The sequence below is a fragment of the Danaus plexippus genome, chromosome 14, assembly GCF_018135715.1.
Source record: "Danaus plexippus chromosome 14, MEX_DaPlex, whole genome shotgun sequence".
Lineage (NCBI taxonomy): Eukaryota > Metazoa > Arthropoda > Insecta > Lepidoptera > Nymphalidae > Danaus > Danaus plexippus.
Genome location: NC_083546.1, coordinates 1513514 through 1537376, shown reverse-complemented (window position 1 = coordinate 1537376; position 23863 = coordinate 1513514). Strand labels below are relative to the sequence as shown.

Here is a 23863-nt window from a genome sequence, read left to right as displayed (position 1 = left end):
CGAATTAGCGTTACATATACCCAGGCCTACAAGACCCAGGCCTACAAGACCCGTTATATACCGCGTGCCGGTGTAATGGCCTTTGGGGGATTATAAGTTGTGATACATTGCAGGGTTATGACGTATTAAGGAAACCTTCTGGAGATGATGTGTGGTCGGGATGTGCTTGCTTTATACGGGTAATGTCAAAGGGCATCTTGTTCATTATGTATTAAATATTTCGGTAGAAAAGGTCTGTACAGTTTTTCATATAAGAAAACTAAAAGTATGTAGGTGTATATAATGCATTTGAAGTATTTGTGTTCTTGTAAGATATTTTCTTTTTATTAATTTGGATTTAAAACCAGTGAAGTGTGTAGCTAACCGCCTTCGCTGAGCATTAATAAAAGCTCATAGCCTTTGCTCTGGGCATAACTTTTACTTTTTAACGCCATTCAAGCCCTACAAGGTCACGAAAGTGAATTTATTAACCCGTAAGCGTCAATGAGAGAAACATTTCACTTTCATACAATTATATAGCGGGTGTTTCAAGAGCTCACAATGTTATTTTGGATGTTTCTTTTAAAGCGTTTTTAATATTCATTTGCATATAACAAAAAATTGTTAGGTAAAATCTTTCAAAAGGCGAAAACTTTCGAAATTCAAAATGACAAAGGCACCAATTTACGATTATACCTGGAACGAATGCGAGCATATTTTTAATGTATAATAAAAGTCAAAGTAACACCTTTTTTACGATGTGTAAATTCTGTACCTTAAGTGGAGCGTTTGTTTTAGTGTTTATAAAACGAAATAGTCGTCTTTTTTTCGGCAATAAAACGGTATTCCTTTGGAAAACGTGTTCATTCTTCCTTATATATGTATATATATATATACGCATTTTATAGTTTTGAGCTTAAATAAACTTTTGTATCTAAAAATAATGAAATTTCCATACAAAGAATAAAAAAAATAATAAGCTGAGTAAATTTTACAATGCTTATGGCTATTGTATTTTGAATAAGAATTAAAAATAATGTAAATAGCAGTGAATTGCTGAAAGATTCATAAAAAATTTGGTTCGAAGTTTAATAGTAATATAAAGATTGTTATGCAGACTTTTTGTTTCTGTCGTATGTGTTTCTTGTGCTGAATAATAAGTTCAAAATTATTTACTAATGAGTTATTTATATCGCATATTATTCTTATCGATTCATTTCTCGAAAACGATCCGGAATTTCAGTTTACATTTAAATAACTGTTTTAATGTATTTGTTAAATATCAGCGAATGAGATTTATACATTGCCTGTTAAGGAAATCTGCTCTTAAATAGTCCTAATCAAAAGTATATACATATATAAATCTTTTTAAGTGGTCTGAATGTATGCTAAGTGGACATCTGCAACTTGATGTTTATGTGTTCTAGATTGAAAAACCTGGAAAGGGCCAAGTTTGGATATAGAGAAATTGGAAGTGCTTTGAGAACGAGGTCACTTACTTACGTTCGTGTAAATAGTTGGTTATTCAAACTGACAAACCTGCTTATATCAATGTCAATAGTGGGATTTGTACCTTTGACCTTGTATTATTAAAAATAATACAGATATGGTTGGTGCACGATATATTTCAATTTATTTCTTAAATTTGTTTGTAGCTATTTGCATATTACATCAAGAAAAACTTTCTAAACAAGTAAAGTCTTACCTTAGTTATGTATAAATGTCATATAATGTTTCTTCGAGAAATAATTTGTGATTCCAGCTACATTGGGAGTTCTATGTAAATTGTATTTTTCAAGTAACACGTGTTCGGTACAACCTAAGATTTGTTAGACTATTGTTAAAAATTTGTAGTGATATACAGGTACGTTTAATATGACTGACGTGAGGTATTTACTTTATTATTCAAATTTATTCTCACTCAGAGACAAAGATGAGTTTACATTGATATATTGAATTCATCGTACTCATTTGCTTTATGAAGTGCACATGTCATAGTGCATTGTTATCTCAACGCTACATCCATCACCTAATGTAGGGCCGGTCAATTGTGGAGCGCATCAATTCCCATCTGCGAACAGTTTCACCGGCAGGAAAGTTGAACTCGCATCCATCATGTGATGATTTAGACGAAGCCGGTTGCATGATCGTCAGTTGTTTTGGTGTTCCGTGAAGCGAAAGTCGTTTTCTGTCATGTCATTTTGATGTTATGAAAATGACTTGAGATATTGTTTTGTTTATTCATCTCATCCGAAAACTGTTTTGGAAACTAATAAAGAAGCTATAAAAGGTTTTCAGTTACACGCCTGTAGATTAAACTTATGATTAATAGATAACTGTGTAGGCTTTTGAGGAAAAGAGTTTCTCAAATTTCAAAGTTATAGACACGCAACTCTCGCCATTCACAAACTAGTATTGCTTAGAACTTTACACTCTCGGGTTTCTTGACTTCTTCTTGTTTTGTGTCTTAATGGTATGCTATTTAATATAACACTTGACACTATCCTACTATCCCACTAATAATGTAAGTGGGAAAGTTCGTCTGGATTTATAAGTTTGTATTTGATACAAAATAATTGAAGAAATATTAAAAATTAATTCATGTCATCTGTGGTTATTTTAATGTAAGCAAAACTTGGAATATTCCTGTGTAAGGTTTAAAAATTTTGTTATCTTATAGATTTATTTGATAAGCACAGCAGTGAAAGAATATCTGGTTTAAAAAAATATTTTTTTTTTTACCCTCACTAAGAGCAAATTAAAACAGGGATCTGATGGCATACGTCATCAGTAAACATTATTTCGGATAAAATTTACATATTTTTTATATATTTCCCATGCTCACTGGATCCTTTAAAAAATATATTGCAAAGTGCTACTGGACACAAGAAAAAAGTAGGTCGCAACTCCCAGATGTGTCTCTAACTTTCTTGCCTACTTTCCGTTATGTTAAAGTTTCTTTGATTAAACAACTTACCGAGATTACAAATTATTGAATTATTAGCCAGCAAATATTGCCCGTCATAACGTTTCACTTTAAAATGTAACAAATGTTACAAAATAAATTTCCAACACTGTAAACAAATTGAAAGTAAAGTTCTATAAATAATTTTCTACGGTTGTATGAAATAAGTTGAATAGATTCTTTGAAAAAATTAAGGAAATTTGGTAATCAGTTCTTTAAGGTTAATATAAAGTAAGCCGAAAGTTGAAACTGAGACATTTAAATAAAACTAATATTTTCTGATGTACTACGCGTTTCTTTCGAACACTCCAATTTCAACATAGATTGCTGGAATCTATCTAACACCTATGAAGCCTTCATAAAATATATAAAACCACGTCGCAGGATTTCGTGACACAGTAAACGCGTTCTGCAAGCCTCGAGTGCTGTACGCTAGGAAATTAAGACATCGTTAGCTCTAGATAACAAATAACAAGGACCAACTGACAGATATATTCATCTCGTCTGCCCGTGATCACGGTTGCTGCAAAGTAACCGACACGTCGAGAGTATGTAATTTAAAATGATAAAAATCGCGATAGCATCTCCTAAAATATTACTTTTATTTAAATGAATACTCACGAAAGTCTCACCAAGAGATTTGTTCAGGATCTATTTTGTCATACAAAAAGTGATACAAGTGTCAGAAATAATCATTGTTTTTATTTCGTCGACGTATTTGATATTTTTCTATCATATAAGGATATTATTTTTAATATATCACAAAAATTGTATAAGGTGGTACTATGAGAAGAATTTCTGGTTTTCATAACAACAAGACCAAAGAACTGTTGAAATACAAAACAAAAACATATACAGGTTTTATAATAAATAATTAATTTGAGATATTGTTAATTATTATATTTTCTTTTACAATAAAAAGTGAAAAGAATAATTTATATCATTTAAAAAATAAAATAATCTCTAAAAATATTATCGACGAAGTAACCAGAAAAAATGGTCAAAGTTCGTAGCGTATAATAGTATAAGTACTGCTTATCTTAAGGAAAACGAAAAACTTTGACATTTCCAAAACGATTACCAATCAAACTTTTCTCATTATAAGAGCAAACTGGAAAACATCATCGAATAGAATCCCTAATAATACGAACAACTAAAAGCACTAATCATTCCATATTATTAAATAAGAAACTTATCAAATATTTAAAGGTGATAAAATTAAAAAAAGAGTGAAAAAATAAGGTCTTGTAAATCAAATTCTAATACTATGAAATTTAAAATATTATTTTTGTTAACTTAAATAGTTATTCATTAATTTCGTGATAATATTATTCTGAGTTGAAAGCGTTAAACCTCTTAAATAAGCTGCATAGCATAAGATTTGTTTATGATTCGTGACAATTTGTATGGAATGGGCAAATAATTAATATAAATTTAATTCAATTATAGACAAAGTAAGACATGTATATGGTTTTAGAAGCTATTTTGTAACGGTTATCAACTAGAGATAGTATTTATATATAGATCTTTCTGAAAACACCTTCATTTCGAAAGGATTCGTTAGTTTCGTCTCAGGATAAGTTCATTTATCTTTTACTGATATCTCTGGTCTCGTTTCGTTAAGGTGAAACGGAGAAAATTGTCCATTGGTCACGGTTTGTAGCCGTACATACGGCCAGTGTGCTAACCGAATAATTAACACTGCGATAGATAAAAGTGAAAATATTGTGTTTTATCTTTAGCTAACAACGATTCACTCAACCAAGAAATAGAGTATTGAATTGAAATAAATAGTTGCGCGATCAATTTGAAGTATGTGGGAAATCTGGTTCATTGCTAACGACTTGATTGAGTAAACGCTTTCGGAGGTTCGATAGCTAAGTAACATAGGAGGTCTGATGATTTATTACATATAATATAAATTATCTTATATCTATTTATTTGCGCTCTACCTGCAACAATAAAAGTTCTTGGTGTTTTTTATTAAAAATCATTCAATGCTACGTTTTATAATTGTTTCTATATGGAAATTGGAACTTTGTTAGTTTCACATAGACCTCACAGTAAGTACACGGAGCAGAAATCATCGAATTTTATCTGTTTCTAAACGGAAACTCACAAATAAGTTTCTATCGAGATACCACGTGCCAAAACACGATGTTAACACTATAAATAAATGATAGCATCAGTTCATGGCGTTTCGCTTTCATTTTGCCCAACGAGCATTGTTTTAATAATCCATAAACCAGGTTAATGTTTCAAGCCAATTATATATTTGAAGCGTTTAATTTGATCGCCGAAAAGTTCTATTAATTATATAGAATGGAAATAGCGATATACGACATATTTATTATAGATATACATTTATATTTTCTTTGTATAAAATGTATAGTATTGGTCTACGTTTTGTAGGTACTATAATAAATAAAAATATTGTATCACATATATATATAGCTAGGTTGTCATATTTGATTTCACTTTAAAAATGATTAGATAAATATTACAAAAGAAAAGTTCTTAAAATGCAATATATCATTTTAACATAAAGTATGTGATGTTTGAAATTAGTCATATAATTTTTTTTAGCTGTAATCCTTAATAAGTATGCATATTGTAATGTTCTATAGTTATATAATTTCCATATTAATAAAAGGGAGGTTGGCAACAATTCTATTCTTACTAAAATATTAATAGCCCGCATTAAATTATACCATAATTAACTTTCTCTGGCTATACTCGTATTGTTAAGTGCAATGAAAGGAAAGGCGCCATTGTACAAACAGTTTGATCTCTAACTTTTATAAACAGTTCCGCTTTTAGGCCTGTTTTCAAACATTGCGTGCTCTTGTCACAGAGTTGCAAGATTTTGCGATTTATCATCTCTAGAAAGCGAGATCTTCGGATAGTGTTTTCCGCTTATTTCTACGCTTTCCACTAAACTAATATAGTTAAAATGATAACAGTTAATTAATATGATTGTTATGATTCGTAGCATAATATTTTATATTATTTAATTAACACGATTTCTTAGATAAAATACTTTTAACTTTTTTCCTTACTTTATAATTAACTTTAAAAATATTTATAAAAGAGTTTGTTTTATCCAAGTATACAATTTAAGAGTAGTTCATCTGTCTAAATGGAAATTTATACAAAAGTTTTCTTCATTATACCCTAAAATCAATATTCCTCTGTTATTACATGTGACGTCTATTTGATAAAAAAATGTATGTCTATTTAATATACAATTTCTCGTCTCGTTGGACAGTACAGTCGCTAAAAAAATGTAACTTGAAATTTTAAGATAATGTTTCATAATAATATTTTTTGGTTGCTGAAACTTTAGTTGTCGGTTTACCGAAATGAGTTCAAGGAATGCTGATGAGATAAAAAAAATGTTTATTTGTAAAAGTTAATAAATAAAGATGACCTCACATAATATGGCCTTATTTCACGTAAACAATGATAAACAAACTTTGTTCTTAAAAAAAACATCGCGTGAAAAGTAAACAAATTTTTAGATAGCCTTTCGACGATAACATTATTCTGATACACTACCTTTAGTATGAGCCACCTTGAACACGGGCAGCATGTAGGTTTTATACACGATTTGAAATAAAACACTGAAATGCTCGCTATTAATTTTGTCATTACAACGACAGGTAAAAACGAATCAAATTCAAGTTTTCAAACAAACAGCATCGCTTCATTTCCGCAACAACTATATGACCACGAATTTATCCTAATCTTGTTAATTTATTTTTGTTCTGTAAATTCTTCTTTGAAAAGAGGTTTTGTTTGCTACTGATTGGTGTATTTCTGGTAGTATTCGTACAGAGAAAAGAAAGATGAAATCTATTTTTTACTTACATTCGCTGTTCTGAAATGTAATTTAAAAAAAGTTTCTTATTTGAATCTATAGTCTTTTTCTTTAGTCAAATACCTGATATAAATCAAATAAACAACCCAATGAATTAAAGTTATAAAGATAGAAATTATAAATTCGCAATTCATAACTTTTATACATGGCTATGAAAAATGGTACCTTTACTGTGCTTGTATTATCCGCTTCCTACGGAACCCTACTGCGCTTGACACAACGTACTTAGCCGGTTTTATAAACATCCATAGACGCGTACATAAAATTAATTGCAACTGCTTCGGTAATTTAAACGTGTCACATAGACATTAACCGTTGTAAATAATATGTTATTATAACTATATAAAAATTATATTTTATTTTATATAAAACTTGTTAACTATTTTCATAACTTTAATTCTAATTTTGGAAAACGTTACCGTTTAGCTTCTTATGTTTCTTGCGGATATCAACATAATAATAGTACCTAAAAGACACGTTTAAATTTAGAAATGTTTATTAATGGTTAGAAAATATATTGATTATAGATTTATGTGAAGGAAATTATCGTCGACTATTAAAGTTAGTTAAAACAGACAGTTCGCAATAAATATTACAGTATACAAGTTCTTCAATTCAAAAAGATTGTTTAATTACTTATTTTCAACCAGATGAATGGGTATAAGTTTATTTGTGGATGATTCTGTCTTGTATAATTCTAAGCACGATTGTTCTGTCTAGGGAAATAACTGATGAAGGAGAGCCAGAGTTATTTAAATAACCTAAAACTTTTGTGGTCGGAATGATTTAAAATACTATTTATTATTTCCCTAGGTTTCGCCTGCGGCCTCAGTCGCGTCAATTGTATGATGTTTCTGAGTTTTGTCTATTAATTTTAATGTATTAATTTTTATAAATGTACATTAATATTGCACGTATTTTAATGAGTTTTGTAAGTCGTCGTTTACTTTTTAAAATCGCCTATATCACCAAAGTCTATTTAAATTACTAATAGATATGAAGAAGGTAGTATCCTTGAATTTGAATCCTTGCGAATAATTTGCCACCGTAATCAAAAAAGGACGGACGGACGAAAGGTATGAGAGAATCTCGTTTGTTAAGATGTTGTTAACAAAAATATATTATAGAAACATAGTTTCGGAACAAGACAATGGTTTAAATTTATTCTGCTCGGGAATTACTTATAACATTATATTTTACACAAATCTGTACACTGTTGTCATGCTAGGATATTTTATAAATCTTATTGGCTATATTTATCCTGCAAATGTGTGAAACAAGCTTGTTAACTTCTTTATTAGTGCGAATGATATATAATTAGTAAATTATCTTCGTAGTTTATAATATAATAGTGACAACCCTATAATGTAGTCATGTTCGATTTACTACTATACTTGTAGTCATGAGTTTTACATGGCTAAATAATTTAAACGATAACTATAGCCGATAGCGAAGCGAATTAGCCGCTCACAGTTATTATTTACTCATCCAAGAGATCGTTTTATAGCGAGTAAATATTGTATTATGGGTATTAATTTATTATGAAGTAATAGGAAATATATATAACTTTGCTTAATAATATTAACGGGATTTAGAATATAAGGAAAGTAATTCATGTTTTTAGCAGATTATTTTGAGTAAATGAAAATTCTTTCTATCCTTCTATTTCCATTTAAAAAATATTTTTTATTTATAATTATACAATTTTCCGAATTCTCATCCAAAAAATACGTGTTTTTTATTTTTAATTTTTTTTTCCTCCAAATCAAAATTACGAAATTGCTGTTATTTTAACATAAGCGCTTGATGGTAACGGAATGCTGGTAAGGTAATAATTTCATTTAATATCTTTTATACGATCCTAAACACAAGAGTTATCTAGTCATAGAACTAAACCGTTCAGCGATATTTGTTGGTTATCGGAACGCGAATATCCGAAGCATGATATATCATTTGATTTCTGTCACTAATTCAACATCGTATAATACATTTCACAGATGTATAATTAAAGTATATTAGTTTGGTTCCTACACAGCTCGGTTGAGATGCATGAAATTAAATACTTCACGGTTATTCATAGGATAAGTGCATTGAATTTAATCCGGTACACAGTTTACCCGTTTCTAATGTACACGAACAAATGAGGATTAATAGATTTCAGATGGAATGGTTATACAGGAGAGTACATTACATATACGATTCTTGATTTTTAGTTGATACAAACTAGTATTATGTGTGAAAAACAATTAAATTTATTAAGTAATTACTTTTTCTGTGTTTGATTGAGTTATATACACGTCTATTGTTAGTCGTTTTTTAGAGCTCAAAACTTAAGTGTTTATAATATCGGTGAGCTTTGTGTACGTTTTTTGGTTTTAGAAAGACATTTCTGGACAATATTAACGCATAAAAAAAATAGAAGTTGTTAATTAAGAATTTGTATTATCCCTAATTTGAATAGAGAGATTTCTTCATCATAAATGGACAAGCAAGAATCAATTTTATTGTATCTCAACATTCTAAGATTATTCAAGTCATACAATTTTTTATATGGTCCATCCAACCTAGTATTTAGCCTTACTAATGTTATCTAAATTAATTAATGTACACTATCTAGATTACGAAGTCGGCGTCTGTTGTGTTTTCTAACCTAAATTCAAGGTACCAAATATAGTACCGACCAAACAAAAGACTAATTAGCTACTTGGTAATTCTTATCAGAGTAGCCACGAAATCTTCTTGTATGGTCTGCTTTAGACTAAATGCCAATTTGGGGTTTGAAAATGTTACATCATTAAAGGAAAGTAATTTTCTACATATTCAAGTAATGTCGTATATTGAAAAGACTATTAACTTTAGAATAGAAATATTATGAATTGTACGAATTACGTCGTTAAAAAATAGCCAAGAAAACTATTATTTTACTATTTAGACCTTTGTATTCTGTTTGTTGTATACTAAGAAAAATAATTCCAATACCGCAAAAAAGCAGCTGCACTTTAAACGTATTACAGGCGTGTTTAATTTTTTTAGAAGATCTCAGTAGAATCTAGTTTTTATTTAAAACTGAGGAGTGAATATTTATTTTTACACTTAAATCATAACAGAGACATAACAGAGAGTATTGGAGCAGTCCCTCTATACGAGATCATTGGTCTAATTCATTAAATGTAACTTCAAGAAGATTTGTTTCGACTATCCATTTATTTGCTGCATATTGTAGGCGTTAATATCTACATTTTCTTTTCCCATCTCTTCTTTTGTCCGGTACGTTTATCTATTCTTCCTGCATAAGTATTAAACATCCTTCTAATAAATTACTATATTTATAATTGATTTTTTGTGATACTATTACAAAGTGTTTTTATGTCGTTCGGAAAATTCTAAATTCCTTACCCTTTATTAACGTTAAATTACTTTTAATTCAAGCTTTTGTTTCTTAAAAATAAATAGAAGCGAAATAAATTCTTATAGCATCTCTTGAAATAGCAATTAAACTCTGTCCAATAGAACTTACCAATCCATAAAACACGGTTACTCTGAGCTATTTATTGATGTTTCAAAAAGGAATTGCCAATAAAACGTTGTTTATTTTAATTAATAAACGTTTTTGTTTAATTTTATTTATAAAGGAAGTTGTATGGTATTTAAATATTTCCAAGAACATTTTATAATAATCTAAACATTCCTTATTAATTAATTAATTAATTTATTAATGAAAATAAAAGAGTATAAGCTAAAAGTAAATTAGCGCATGGATTTTTTTTTATTAACAATTTGTCGAAGGATAGAATATCGTATTTCAGTAAGTGGTTGAAAAGAATTTAAGACACTGATATATAACCTCATTTATCTCCTTAAAATTTTTCTCTTATTAAAAATTAAAAGCTTATGTCGGTAATGACAATATGTTAATACTCGACGTAATTGTACTCAATCGACTAGTTGTTTATTCTCGTATTGATAATTCGATAACTTACCAAAACATCAATCGCTCGTTCCTGTATTATTTTTATCGGTAAAAAGCCCGGGTTATCCTCTAGAGTCATATAATTATAGGTCCGTAATCAATGGTAAATATTTTGATGGTTTCAACGTCTCATATAGCAACATTCGTAACATAATGAATGCTTTTTAAGTGAGATATTTATGTAGTTCAAATGTATTAAATAATTACAGCTGTGATGCCATCGACCTCTATATCAAATACAAAAGACCGATTTCAAGCTTTGGTTATTTGAAAATTGTTAAACTAACGGATCGTCTATTAAAGTTGGCGATGTTTTGTATTATGTGGACCGTCATACATGTAACGGGTTAAATAAAAATGCTTTTTATAACTAATATGAAATATTTAATAAAAAAAAGTATGGCAAATTTACTATATTTACATTATTACGTCAATGAAAAGTCAACAGTGCTCTGTTATTAGTTACGTTTAATATAATATTGCTTTTGTAAATGATCATAAGGGTTTAGTTTTTAGAAAAAAAAACACAAATAGTTGTAATAAATAACGTACATAATTATATTTGCATGATATTTTTATGAATTTTGTTTAAGTCCTAAATTTTGAAAACAGTACATATTTGTTTTAAGACTTTCTGTAATAAAATGTATTTTTATTAATATGTAGATAGATTTATATAGATAGATGGTCATAATTATTTTATTAGATTTTGGATATATAATATGTAAGGTGACGTGAAATCTACGTCATGATACGGAACCACTTCATTTTCTAGTCTACTGTCAACTCCGCAAGTCATTCAGACAAATTTAAAAGAAAACTAGCAGAGGTTAGCATAAAAACTTATCATAACACCCATTGTTAAGGTTTAAATTTGTTTGAAAATACGTTTTGTCTTTCATCGCGAACACAATAGATTGTTAATACCTGTGTCCGAAAAAAAAAAATACGCAAAAAATATATAAAAAAAATCGCTTCATTGATTTATAATCAATCGCGTGGTGCCGTTAATCCGAAACGACGATCGATTGTTGATTACAATTTAAATTAATTATTTGGTAATAAAAAAAATAATAATACAAAAACATATTAATTGGAAATTTCATTCGAACAAAGAGTCCGAATACAAAGATGAGTTTTGATTATAAAATAATGATAATAAAAGACACGAACACAATTCTTTTTAATTGTGTTTTTCATCTTATTGAAATTTAGCTGAAAATTTTACGTCTTTATATAAAGTAAATAATGAAAAAACTATAAACTTTCTGATATCACGTGAAAACAGATATATTCTGATTCCATATAAATTTATAATACAACATTATAAAAATAAACAAACATCCACATATTGTCCGTTAGCAAAAAATTACAAATACACTCGTATAAAACAAATTCTATGCCTTTCTATTCATTACTATAAAACCATTAAATAATAACCGTTAATTATATAAATAAAACTGTCTGTCTGACTATTTTTTGTTTATTATATTTATTTTGAGTTCGTTAGGAAATAATTGTGTATTGTTTAGGGCACAGCAAAATGACATAAACGTGAATCCTAAAAACGTCATCGTAATACCCGGTGATATTAAAATTATCACGTGTACGAATGAAGGCATGCCGCTGGCGAGTTGTAATTAATATAAATAAAATCTCGATTATTAAACAACATATTTCATATTAACCGCCCTAATAATTTACAGTTATAATTATATCGAACATTCAACAAACAGAAACTGAATTATCTTTGAAGCCGACGCCAGTATATCATGAAATAATATTCATATAAATAATAATAGTATATTAAAAACTGATGGAATATGGAATTAGTTTATTATTTATCTTAATAAATCCGTATGCTTCAAATGCTATAAAGTATATACATTAAACAGCCTTACTTCAGGTGAAATTAAGTATTCTTAGTATGTTCATTTAAACAAGTATAATAGTGTCCCAATTACTGTGTTTTATATTTATATATAAGGACGTCTGTATCAATTGTGGCTGCGGTTGTATACGGTAGACCACATCGTTATATTTTATGTCGCTATTTTCTTGACATTTGCATAACGGAATATTCTCTTAAATGTTTTTTTTTACATCGACTCTTCATAATAAATTTTAGTTTTTAGTATCAACTAGTAATATGTACTTTCTTTGGCATGTGGTTTTAGAATGTTTTGTTAGTTAAAAATTAATCATCTTAAAAAATATATGTGTATTTTTATGTTTTAGTTTAGTTTCCAGAAAAGGAATTCTCTTTTATGAGTATCTAGCAAATATTTCGAATAACAATCTCCTTTACAAGAAAACTACACCGTATAATTTATTTATTTGATTTAAAACAGCAAATTAAATCACAGACAGCAGCCAGTTGAGGTCTTGAAAGCCGGAGAGTAATGTTTGCTATGGACACAGCATTCTGTCGCGATTCCTTGCGGTTTAGATTCCTAGAATAGGGTTACCATTGGTCTTCTACAACGATGAATTATTAAACATTATAACGATGAGTTATTAATGCTACTATGATAATGAGGCATTAGACATATGGATTTCTTAAATGAAAAAAAATATAGTAATTTTATAATAAAAGGTTATATGAAACTAGGGATTATTGTTTCGAAGTAATTAGTTGTTGTCTCTATTAACTCCAGACGGTCAGGAAATGGTAAACCAGTCAAAAATGACAAGCTTAAGTAACCATGTGTACATTTTAATTTGGCGTAGTTCTATAAAATTAACAAATACAGGGCTTCCTATTTAATAAAATACTATTCATAGATAGCCATAATCGTCACAAGCGACAAATTTGCGAGTTCTAGGTACCTTAGTAGTTCGGAGTGAGCACCGTCCTTGGTATTTAACGGTAACCAGAATCTTAATAGCTACTGGTTTTGACGCATCGGAATTATTACGGAGTGAAGATTACCAGCCGTTTTGAGCTGCGAAATATTTCCTGGAATACCTCCCGCCTGGTATTTGGGCTAATTAGTAAAGGAACATGGTTTAAATTTGATAAACTGAACATCCGTGCTGTTTATTAAGATTGGACATGTTATGTTGTATGTTACTTGTTATTTCTTGTGTAACGTTGCCAAATTTTTCTTTTCTTGTTATGTTTGTTTCTATATATAATTATACTTGGGAACAACTTTTCGTCTTTATGTATCTTGTTAAAATTTAATCAAACAACTTTGATATGATTATAATTAGGTTTATTTGAGATAATAGCTTAGAAACAATGTTTTTTTAAATTAATATATATATATTTCTTCAATATTTTCTATGTTAATAAAGACTATTTTTAGAGATTTGATATAATGTTTTGTCTTCAATATTTACTGCTAGTGGAATTTTGATAAGTATTTTAAGTAAATGAAACTAGTATTATTCGGATTTACTACGCGGATTTTATTATTTAAAAAAACTACATAAACCCGACGTTTCGGTTACTTTGCAGCAACCGTGATCACGGTGTGACACCTCGTCTACCCGTGATCACGGTTGCTACGTACAACGTACTATCTTTGTTTTAAATATGAATAAAAAATGCCAAATAATCCAAAACTGTTAAGATATATGAAGCGTTATTTAAATTCTTATATAAAATTCGTATATGCTCCGCTCAAGTTATTTCGATTTTGCTCCACAATCAGAACGTTTCATTCATATGCTGTGTATGTTACAACTAATAATGTTTAGGACAAATTCGATAAAAATACAATCAGACTCATAATGATCATAAATAAAAATACTTAAACATAAACTTATTTACATACGAAGTCGGTTTGAAACGTTTTTCGTCATAAATTCCTATAAAAATCTAAAAGATTGCGTTTTATATTGTTAGCGCAGTTTGTAGGAGACTACGTTTTGTTAGTCTCTAACATCTCATACGGAAATAAAGTTATATAAGGCACAATTTGCTTTATCGTGAACAAGAATGGTTATTTCCTTGTATGACAATGCGGGGAAATTCTATGGGCAGTTACCGATCCTTTTGTTACGGTTAGTGAAAATGTAACATTATTTGAGAATTTCGTCGCTTTAAAGTTTCGTTTATGTGGTATTGTTGTAGTTTCAGATTTGTTTTGTTGTTTGATATAGTTTTTGAATAGTTTAATAACTGCTACTTTAATAGCGCAAAGTTATAATTTCATTTTAAAAACCATTATATTTTTAGTTTGTAATGAGTTTTTTAAAATTAATTTCAGCTTAGTATAATTGTGTCCGTGTATATAAGCGACACGTGTAATAAAAATAAAAGTAATATCAAAAATAAAAGTATCTTTAAATACAAAGTTTCATAATCATATGTAACTTAAGGAGTTTACACACACAAAGGGATATGCTTTTCTGTTTATAATGTATTATTAAGTCAAAGACAAATTAGGATTGTAACAATGTTTTGAAATTTATTACTATGTGATTTACCTACACAATAGATTTCGAAAAAATATACCCTGTTTCATAAAGAGAGCTAATCATTTCGTTGCTTTGTTACATATATGATTACTTTTCGAAATTTTTTGGGGCTTACTTAACAATGGCCTTTGTTTGAATTACGTTATATGTTTAAGAAAAGTGGCATAACGTTTGTTTACTTCAAACATAAGGAAATAATGAAATTTTTGTAATTTATTATCTTTTTTTTATTTAGAGTTTATTTTGTATGAGATTGAAACTGTCTCCTAGGGTTTTTTTATGCAATTAGTCCCTATTTATCCTTATCCCTTGTAATCACTACTTTTAAGTCCTTTAGGTATGTTGACCATTACGTTCAGCCCAATATTACATGAGTAATAAATGATCCGCTTTGTAAAAACTATATAGTAACAAGTTGGGGAAAAATAATTTATAGATTCGTTTGTCAATTAATATAATTTTTCAGATAGAAGCGAAAATTTCAACACGCTCACGTAACATACATACTTATATTTATATTCATTTCTTTGATTCTCACTGTAGTTTAATTATTTAATGAATATTGAACATTTATATACGTATTTCAACAGTATGAGCCTTCGATCAAAATAAAGGCTTTTCCTATAAAAGTTGTACTAGCCGTTATATTTAACAATATTAAGAGCAAGGGATGCTATAATTAAAAGTTCCTATTATGCAGTAAAACACAATAAGCGCTATATATAAGCTAAATAATTGTGTTTATTTCAATGCATTTCGGTGTAGCTGAAGACATCACTGGTAAGTAAGATCTTCTATGTCTAACTTTGTACTCAGTAGGTCTCTTTGGGCTCGTTATTAAATAGATCTGTGATTGAAGAGTCTAGTGTTGAACGCATTTCATTGTGTTTTATTACTGTGAGAGCGTAAAAGTCTACATGTAACGTGTTACGTAACGTCGTCATGTAATATCGTGTGAGGCTGTGAGGGAAAAATAAAGGAATATACTTGTTGGGGAACTTGTTTTCTCTTATGAATATGTAATTTTCCACTGACTGCCGCGGATGTGGAGTTCTGTGAAGGTAACTTTACGAACGTTTTCAAAGAAAATTATTTACTTTTCGAAAGTTAATCTGCTGAAGTTTCTTCCACTATAGTTTTACTCCGGTACTATCGTATTCTTTGCAATATCTTTTCCACACTTTATTTGCATTACAGATTAAATGATGAACTATCTGTAATTATTATGTATTATACTTCTGGGTTATTTAATACTATTCCAGATTTTCTTTTTTTTTATAAAAACCTTTTACTAAGCTATCGTATTCCTGATATATGTATATGTATTTAAAAATTTCATAAATGTTAGATATTTAAGTGTAAAGTCTATATATAATATCTAAATAATAAATTAAAGATTATATAATATATATTTTTTATTATTTTCAAACCATATCACGTATAGCAATAGTATATTCATTAATAATTCCAATGGAAATCCGCTCTGGAGTTAAATTACAGGACATTACTTCCTCGAAAGGCTTTTAAATAACGGAAGCTCATTTGCTGGCAGCGAGTTCAATTTTTTTTTTATTAAATTCATTATGAACCAATTTTATTTAATACTTTTCCAATAAAAAGCTCTGACAGTTGCTAAAACATAAATATATATTATTATATCATCTAAAAAAATACTAAAAATAATTTAACCAAAAAAGGTTTTTGTTTTATAAATAAACATCCTTCGAAAGTATATAAGCACTAAATATTAAGAATAACTTTAAAACATCCACATCAGTAACAAACTAATTTTAGCTTAAAGGTCTTGGGGGCGAATAATCACGTCATAAAGGAGTTAATTTTAAATTAATAATAATAAAATAAAATATCTCACATGTGTAAATGTCCTGTTAATAAACTAGACATTTTAAAAATATGTCACAGATAAAAAAACAACATCGCCCTTAATACCGTATGTGCGATCTTAACGACTCAAACTGCCGACAAAGCGTGTCTAGAATGCCAGTTTAAGCTATGAAATGATCCTTGTACAGAAATGCCATGTAAAATATATGTACTCGTAGTGTCAACGTGTCTTTGTGGGATGCTATTCATATATATGTATATATATATTATTACATGATTTTCAAACTAATTTAAAGGTGGTTTTTACTTTAAAATAGTAACTATATATGAGGTTTTAATTGGTTATTTATATTCATATATTACTAGACTTAAATATGTTTTAATAAACAAGTAATCTTTTAGAATATAACCGACAGTGTAATTGGCTGACTAAAATAAAAAAAGTCAGTCTTTTTTCTAGAAATCTCAGACATAGACATGAAAAGTAACAACGAAATCTATCTAATTTACAATTGGGAAGCTTTTTATTTTATAAATTCAGTTATAACATTTCACAAAAGTGTCGTGAGACATTTGTTGTGAGGTAAAAGGTTTTCCTTGTCGATACTTGATATACAAAAAGGCCAATAAGTGAACACAATCATTGAAAGGCCTTGTCGCACTTATAGTTCGGTTGGTTTCGGTAAGTGAAAATATTTTTAAAGCTGTAGTTCCCACTTCAACTAAATATATCGGCAGTTATCAATACAAAATAAACCTTATTCAAAGCAGCATTAAGATTCGTTTCATTCCTACATTGAATTATTATGTTAAGACGTTGTTTTAAATATATTTTTAAAATAGCCCCTTATTTATTGGAAAATTTCAGAGTGACCTTGTCGTCCTATTTAATGGATTACGAGAGGGCCATTTTCTATGAAACTATATTTCAGAAAAAAAAAATCTTTAAGGATATTGTTACATTGTAAATGTTGTTAATTTAAAATGGTAGTGGAAAAATAATAGCCATATTGTTATTTTGTAATTAAGACTAACAGACACACTTACAAGAGAAATGGTTGGTTTACTTAACGAAATGACTTTCCAACATACACACTGTTTATTATAATATTACTTTTTAAATCTAGACAGCCTGTTACTTTGTTACGCTCTCTACGTTTTGTGTAATTGGTTTTAGAATAGCACTAAATATAAGTAATTGTATAAGTGACGCCATCTCTTGGATGAACATCTGCAACTGTCTGATTCTTAACTTATTAGATATACAATTATCAAAAGAAATATCATTAAATATTTTATAGTTATTTCTCACAATGATACGTGACATATTCTGTTACTAATTGCAAATATAATATTTAAAAAACATTACAATTACAATACAATGGATATTTTTGTATTTTGCCTCTTTGGGATTTTTTTGTTACTAAATGAAGTCCATTATCAGTTATGGGAACCTATCATATTATAATGTTTGATTTTATTTTCTAGGTTATCAGATGTCCCGCAAGTCGTGTACGGTCGGCGGCTCGAGAGGGGCTTGTATGTGGGTGCAGGAATGCAACAGAGTTGGAGGAATACACGCGGGAGTCTGTGTAGATGGCTTCATGTTCGGTTCATGCTGCCGAATGCCCGACCGACCTATAACAGGTGCGAATAGAATCCATACATTTAATGATCAAATAGAAGAGTGTCCTGAAATATTAAATTATTTTATTAAAACCTTAACTCCTTAATGCTTCAGAGACGCCGATTCCAACTACAGTTACCGATCGTCCGTCAACAACGCCATCATACACCACGACCAGCGCAACAACTATTACTCCGAGTACTACTCAAACTATACGGCCCTCTTCACAAACGGCACGGCCGTCGTTTATGACCAAACCCATAGATGGCGCTCCCACATCATATAGCTACCGCCCGCCTGAAATAAACCTGCCCTCTGTTAGCAGTTTAGATGCAAATAGCGAGCAAAACAGTGATATAGTTCATAAACTAACTTATAGCAGTGTAAATAAGTACCAAAATGTACATAGGCCAAGCAATGAAATGGAAGCTAGTCCTCACAACAAAATTTCGTCTAGTCTTAGTTTAATGGGCGCGCGCCCTATGGCTGTTTCCGAACAACACTCAGAGAATAGCATTGCTTCAGGTAAAGCATACATATAACTTAGTTTAACTACTTAACTCTAGATGGTGTTGTTAATAAATAACGGAAAAGTATACCATATTTAGTAATGTTAATGTAATTTTATGCATTCACAGCTCATATGATGTCGCGCCCAAACAACTTGAACACAATACATTGGCAGGCTACAACTGAGCCAATATTTGTAACAAAACCGAGACCGAATTGGGAGAAACCAGTAGGGAAACCAAAACCCACAAAGAAGTTTACAACGACAACCAGCAAGCCACATAAGAATTACATAAAACCAAAGGATCCAGCTTTAAACATGATTAACAAAACCGACGAGTCGACGCCCGCTTCCATACAAACAACAGCCGCAACGAATAGTGTCGGTTTGTACATTTATTTTATATGTACCAGGTTTGTTCAGCTAATAATTTAAGTCTATGGCTACTTGTATCAAATGTTCATTAACTTGAATGTGCGTTTCCAAGAGGAAGATACTTCGATATATTAAAGATATAAAATTGCATTACGGCCATTTTAAAGGTAAAGTTCTGAATAAAAAAGGAAGAGCAAACAAATTCACTATTATATATACTTAAATTTGACTATATTAATTAAAATTAACAAGTAAAAGGAGTTGTCTCTTTATAATTAAATACATATTGATCATCATGCAATACTCCGAGGCAATAATGTTTTGCATTGTAATTACAATGATGACATAGGCGCTTGAGTAAAATCTATAGAACAAAAGATCCGTTTAATTCGAAGTTTAATCAAAGACAAGAATTTATTATAAGTTGCTTTTCGTTATTGTTTTCAGAATGTGGCACGAGAGCGATGTGGCCACGTCCAGAAACGAGGATAATGGGTGGCAAAGACTCCAGTTTCGGTCGCTGGCCATGGCAGGTGTCTGTTAGACGGAATTCCTTCTTCGGCTTCTCATCGACTCATAGATGTGGAGGTGCTATCATCAACGAGGGGTGGATAGCGACTGCTGGTCATTGTGTAGACGAGTAAGACTTTGTTGGATCTACTTGATGAGCTGATGGTTCTAATTTTATATTTTATTTATTTTTCTACTTGGTTGTTGAAAGCAGTTCGATGTTCTTTACTTGTAGTGCTTGAGTTATTATTAAAAGAATCTTTTTATCACAAAATCATCTTAGAAAGGGTTTATTGAGTTTGTATATAAAAAAAGAATCACAAAGAACTTAGACTTAGGTGATTACTCATCACGAACAATTATTCTAGTTACAAAGCAATCTAAAATAATTTATTTTTTTAATTTAATAATAAACCAGTATATTTTTCCAAGTTTTAGCAATAAGTGATTGATTAGAAGACAAGTTCGGACTAGCTGATATTGTCACTCTTATTATATTGTCAACTAAATACGAGAAACCTTTTTCAGTCTTCTTACTTCGCAAATACGGATAAGAGTCGGCGAATACGATTTCTCAACAGTGTCTGAACAATATCCGTATTCTGAGAGAGGTGTGGCTAGAAAGGCGGTCCATCCGAAATACAATTTTTACACTTACGAATATGATTTGGCGTTGGTGAAGCTGGATTCGCCGGTCCAGTTCGCGCCTCACATATCCCCGATATGTCTTCCAGCGAGCGATGACCTTCTGGTCGGTGAAAATGCCACCGTCACGGGTTGGGGGAGATTATCTGAGGGTGGAGTTTTGCCTTCCGTTTTGCAAGAGGTATAGCAACAAACTGTATGGAAAACAAGACCGAATTTTTTCTAAGCCTGAAATAATTGACTAACTGAAACGACATATGTATATTTTATGCATTGTTCTATCTATCTTTATTTTTATTATGTTATGATATTCAAACAAAATGACATAACGCTGTTTAAAAAACCGTTAACAAACATATGACAACTACTAGGAAGTAATATTATATTTAATTATATATCAAATAAAAGAAAATGCTATTATTTACTTTCCTTTTCACTTTAATAAATATTTTTATAATATATATTATATAGTTACCCAAATTGTAATGGTGTGTATATATTTTTAGGTGCAAGTACCAATAGTGTCGAATGACAGATGTAAGTCAATGTTTCTACAAGCCGGAAGACATGAGTTCATTCCGGACATTTTCCTTTGTGCGGGGCACGAGCGAGGGGGCCACGACTCTTGTCAGGGGGACTCGGGGGGACCTTTACAGGTAATGAACCCTTAAACAAGTCTAAAATTACATAATGTAACACACGTTTCAAGTCATTCTAATCATTTATTAAATTAATACGTGAATTATAAACCAAACTATATATTTATAATAAAATAATTACTAAGAATTTCCATTTTGTATAAAAATCATTTATAATATTTTTTTTCTTAATGTTCTTGATATATTTTTTGTTTTCGTTTTATTTAATTTTTTTTTCAATATAATTCTTGATTCATTTTACAAAAGCACGACTTTTAAATAAATGCTTAACACAAAATGTTTTTGAATGAAACACTAGGGAATAATAAAAACCACTTGAAAATCCGAGATTATTTCGAACGCTGACCTAACAGTTTATATATGGAGAAGATAGCATAATGGTCTTTATTCCTAAATGGGTCGCTGAAAATACTCAAGTTTTAACACAGATTTTAAAAATAGACTTCCTAGAGGAGGAATAACTTTAATGGATAGGACAGTAACCGCATTTAAAGTTGGATAATGTCAACTCGCAGATCCAACTTAATATTTCTTTTGTAGTTTGTGAATCACAATGAGATGAAAATAGTAAAAGGACTTTAATATTTCCTTACACATTGGAATAGTAAATGTTTTACGGTACTTTCACGATGCTCACGTACTTATTTAATTTGCAGGTCAAAGGAAAAGATCAAAAATATTTCCTAGCGGGCATCATAAGCTGGGGTATCGGTTGTGGGGAGGCGAACTTACCCGGCGTTTGCACAAGAATATCCAAGTTCGTCCCGTGGATATTGCAAACTGTTAACTCATAAAATAAATTTAAAGTTAATATGAAAGTGTTTGTGAGTACTGAATTTATGGATAGACAATGTACTGATTTTGTAGTTTCATATTAATCAAAGTGAACACGACTAGCCTTGGGATCATGACAATGATTTTAAGAGCTACAGTTTCAACGGTTACCTTCAAAAATGTTGATTAAATTCAACGTTTTCTGAGGCGTTTTATTCAAAGTCCATTTGAAGGCTGGAGAGAGCTTGTTTTGCGAGATTCTTTATCAGCCTGGATGTGTGACAAACGAAATATTGCAGATTTATTTGTATTTATTTAATCGTATTAATTTATTATTATATAATTACAAAATAATTTGCAATATTTACTGGTATGGACATTAATAAACGCCCTTAAACTCAATCACTGCTTGTTTACAATCAATATAATTATCATTCACGGATCATATCTAATGTAAATAAAATATCAATTTATTTTAATGTAAACATTGTAAATTTCATTATATCCCACATTATGTTTTTGCATCTAATTTGTATTATCGTAGTAGTTTTAGTTATAGTTTTGTTATTCAAATATCTTTCTTTATTTTAAGATGTAAATATTTCTTGCCGTAAAAACTTATGTTGTGTTCGCAGTATTAATTATTTATTACATCTAATACACAAATCGTTTTTTGTAAATATCATTGAATCATCTTTAATCCCTATCTCAACGTAACATATTATACAATAGTTTAAGTGATTTTGTATTCGTAAGATCAAATGTATCTTTTATTATATCGTAATATTATTGTATAGGTAAATATAAGAAAAATAGACAAGAATGTGAAAATTACCAAATCACATTTTGTTTTTATGTAAGTGCATTTAGAAATTATATTCCAGTGATGTTTATATTATGTATATTCTATAAAGAATTGTTTAAATTAAGAGTTTATTTTTGTTGACGCAATGTTGGTTTGCACAGTGCTATTGTTAATGATTAAACATTAAAATAATACACATTATTTATTTTCATTCATCTACACATTCAGTAACCGTGTATGAATGTAGCTGATAAATAAAAATTCAACCATGATAAGAGGTAGTAATCAAACGCATTATGCTATCGATTGAAGGCAAACCCGCTAATTACAGAACGGCATTAATTCGAAACGTGGCTGTGGTCATTATATTAAATTTGTTGGATTCCTCGATACGGGAAACATTCCATTTCAACTATTAGCAGATGAAGCTTATTTACATTTTATCGCCCCGATGCTTGCTCAAATCGTGATAAGTTCTTGGAATTAAAACTGTCACACTTTTTAAATAATATAATAATGTTTAATGGTCATGTATTTGAAAAGTTTAAAACATGTTAAATCAATATTTTAATTAGAACCCGTTTTAAAATTATGACATTTTAAATTTTGAATCGTAAATATCACGCCTCCGATTAGTATAAATGCTACCTCGTTAATGTGGGTCGCATAGGTGATACCGACAAGAGAAATTCAAAATGAAATTACATCCACATCAAAGAAATATCATCGTGTATATCGTCACCAACGAGTGTCAACATAAAGCTCATTACTGGAACGTCTGTGTAATTTAATTACGTTGTAATTTAATCAAACATAAAATAATAGGTTTTCATTGAGGAATAAACGTAGTTGCATTCATCCTTTATTAAAATATAGCCATAAAAATAGTA

At 29.7% G+C, this 23863-nt stretch overlaps 1 protein-coding gene across 2 annotated transcripts in view; it reads left to right on the top strand.

Moving 5' to 3' along the window:
* The window catches only part of LOC116769832 (serine proteinase stubble), a 52026-nt gene extending 29766 nt beyond the window's left edge, over nt 1-22260 (top strand). For both annotated transcript variants that reach the window (XM_032661027.2, XM_032661026.2), the window contains exons 4-10: nt 18556-18714; nt 18809-19219; nt 19333-19590; nt 20028-20220; nt 20619-20916; nt 21242-21391; nt 22051-22260. In XM_032661027.2, the coding sequence (XP_032516918.2) occupies nt 18556-18714; nt 18809-19219; nt 19333-19590; nt 20028-20220; nt 20619-20916; nt 21242-21391; nt 22051-22188 (1607 nt within the window). In that variant the 3' untranslated portion in view covers nt 22189-22260. The remainder of the gene's footprint in view (nt 1-18555; nt 18715-18808; nt 19220-19332; nt 19591-20027; nt 20221-20618; nt 20917-21241; nt 21392-22050) is intronic.
* Nucleotides 22261-23863: the final 1603 nt, after the last annotated feature.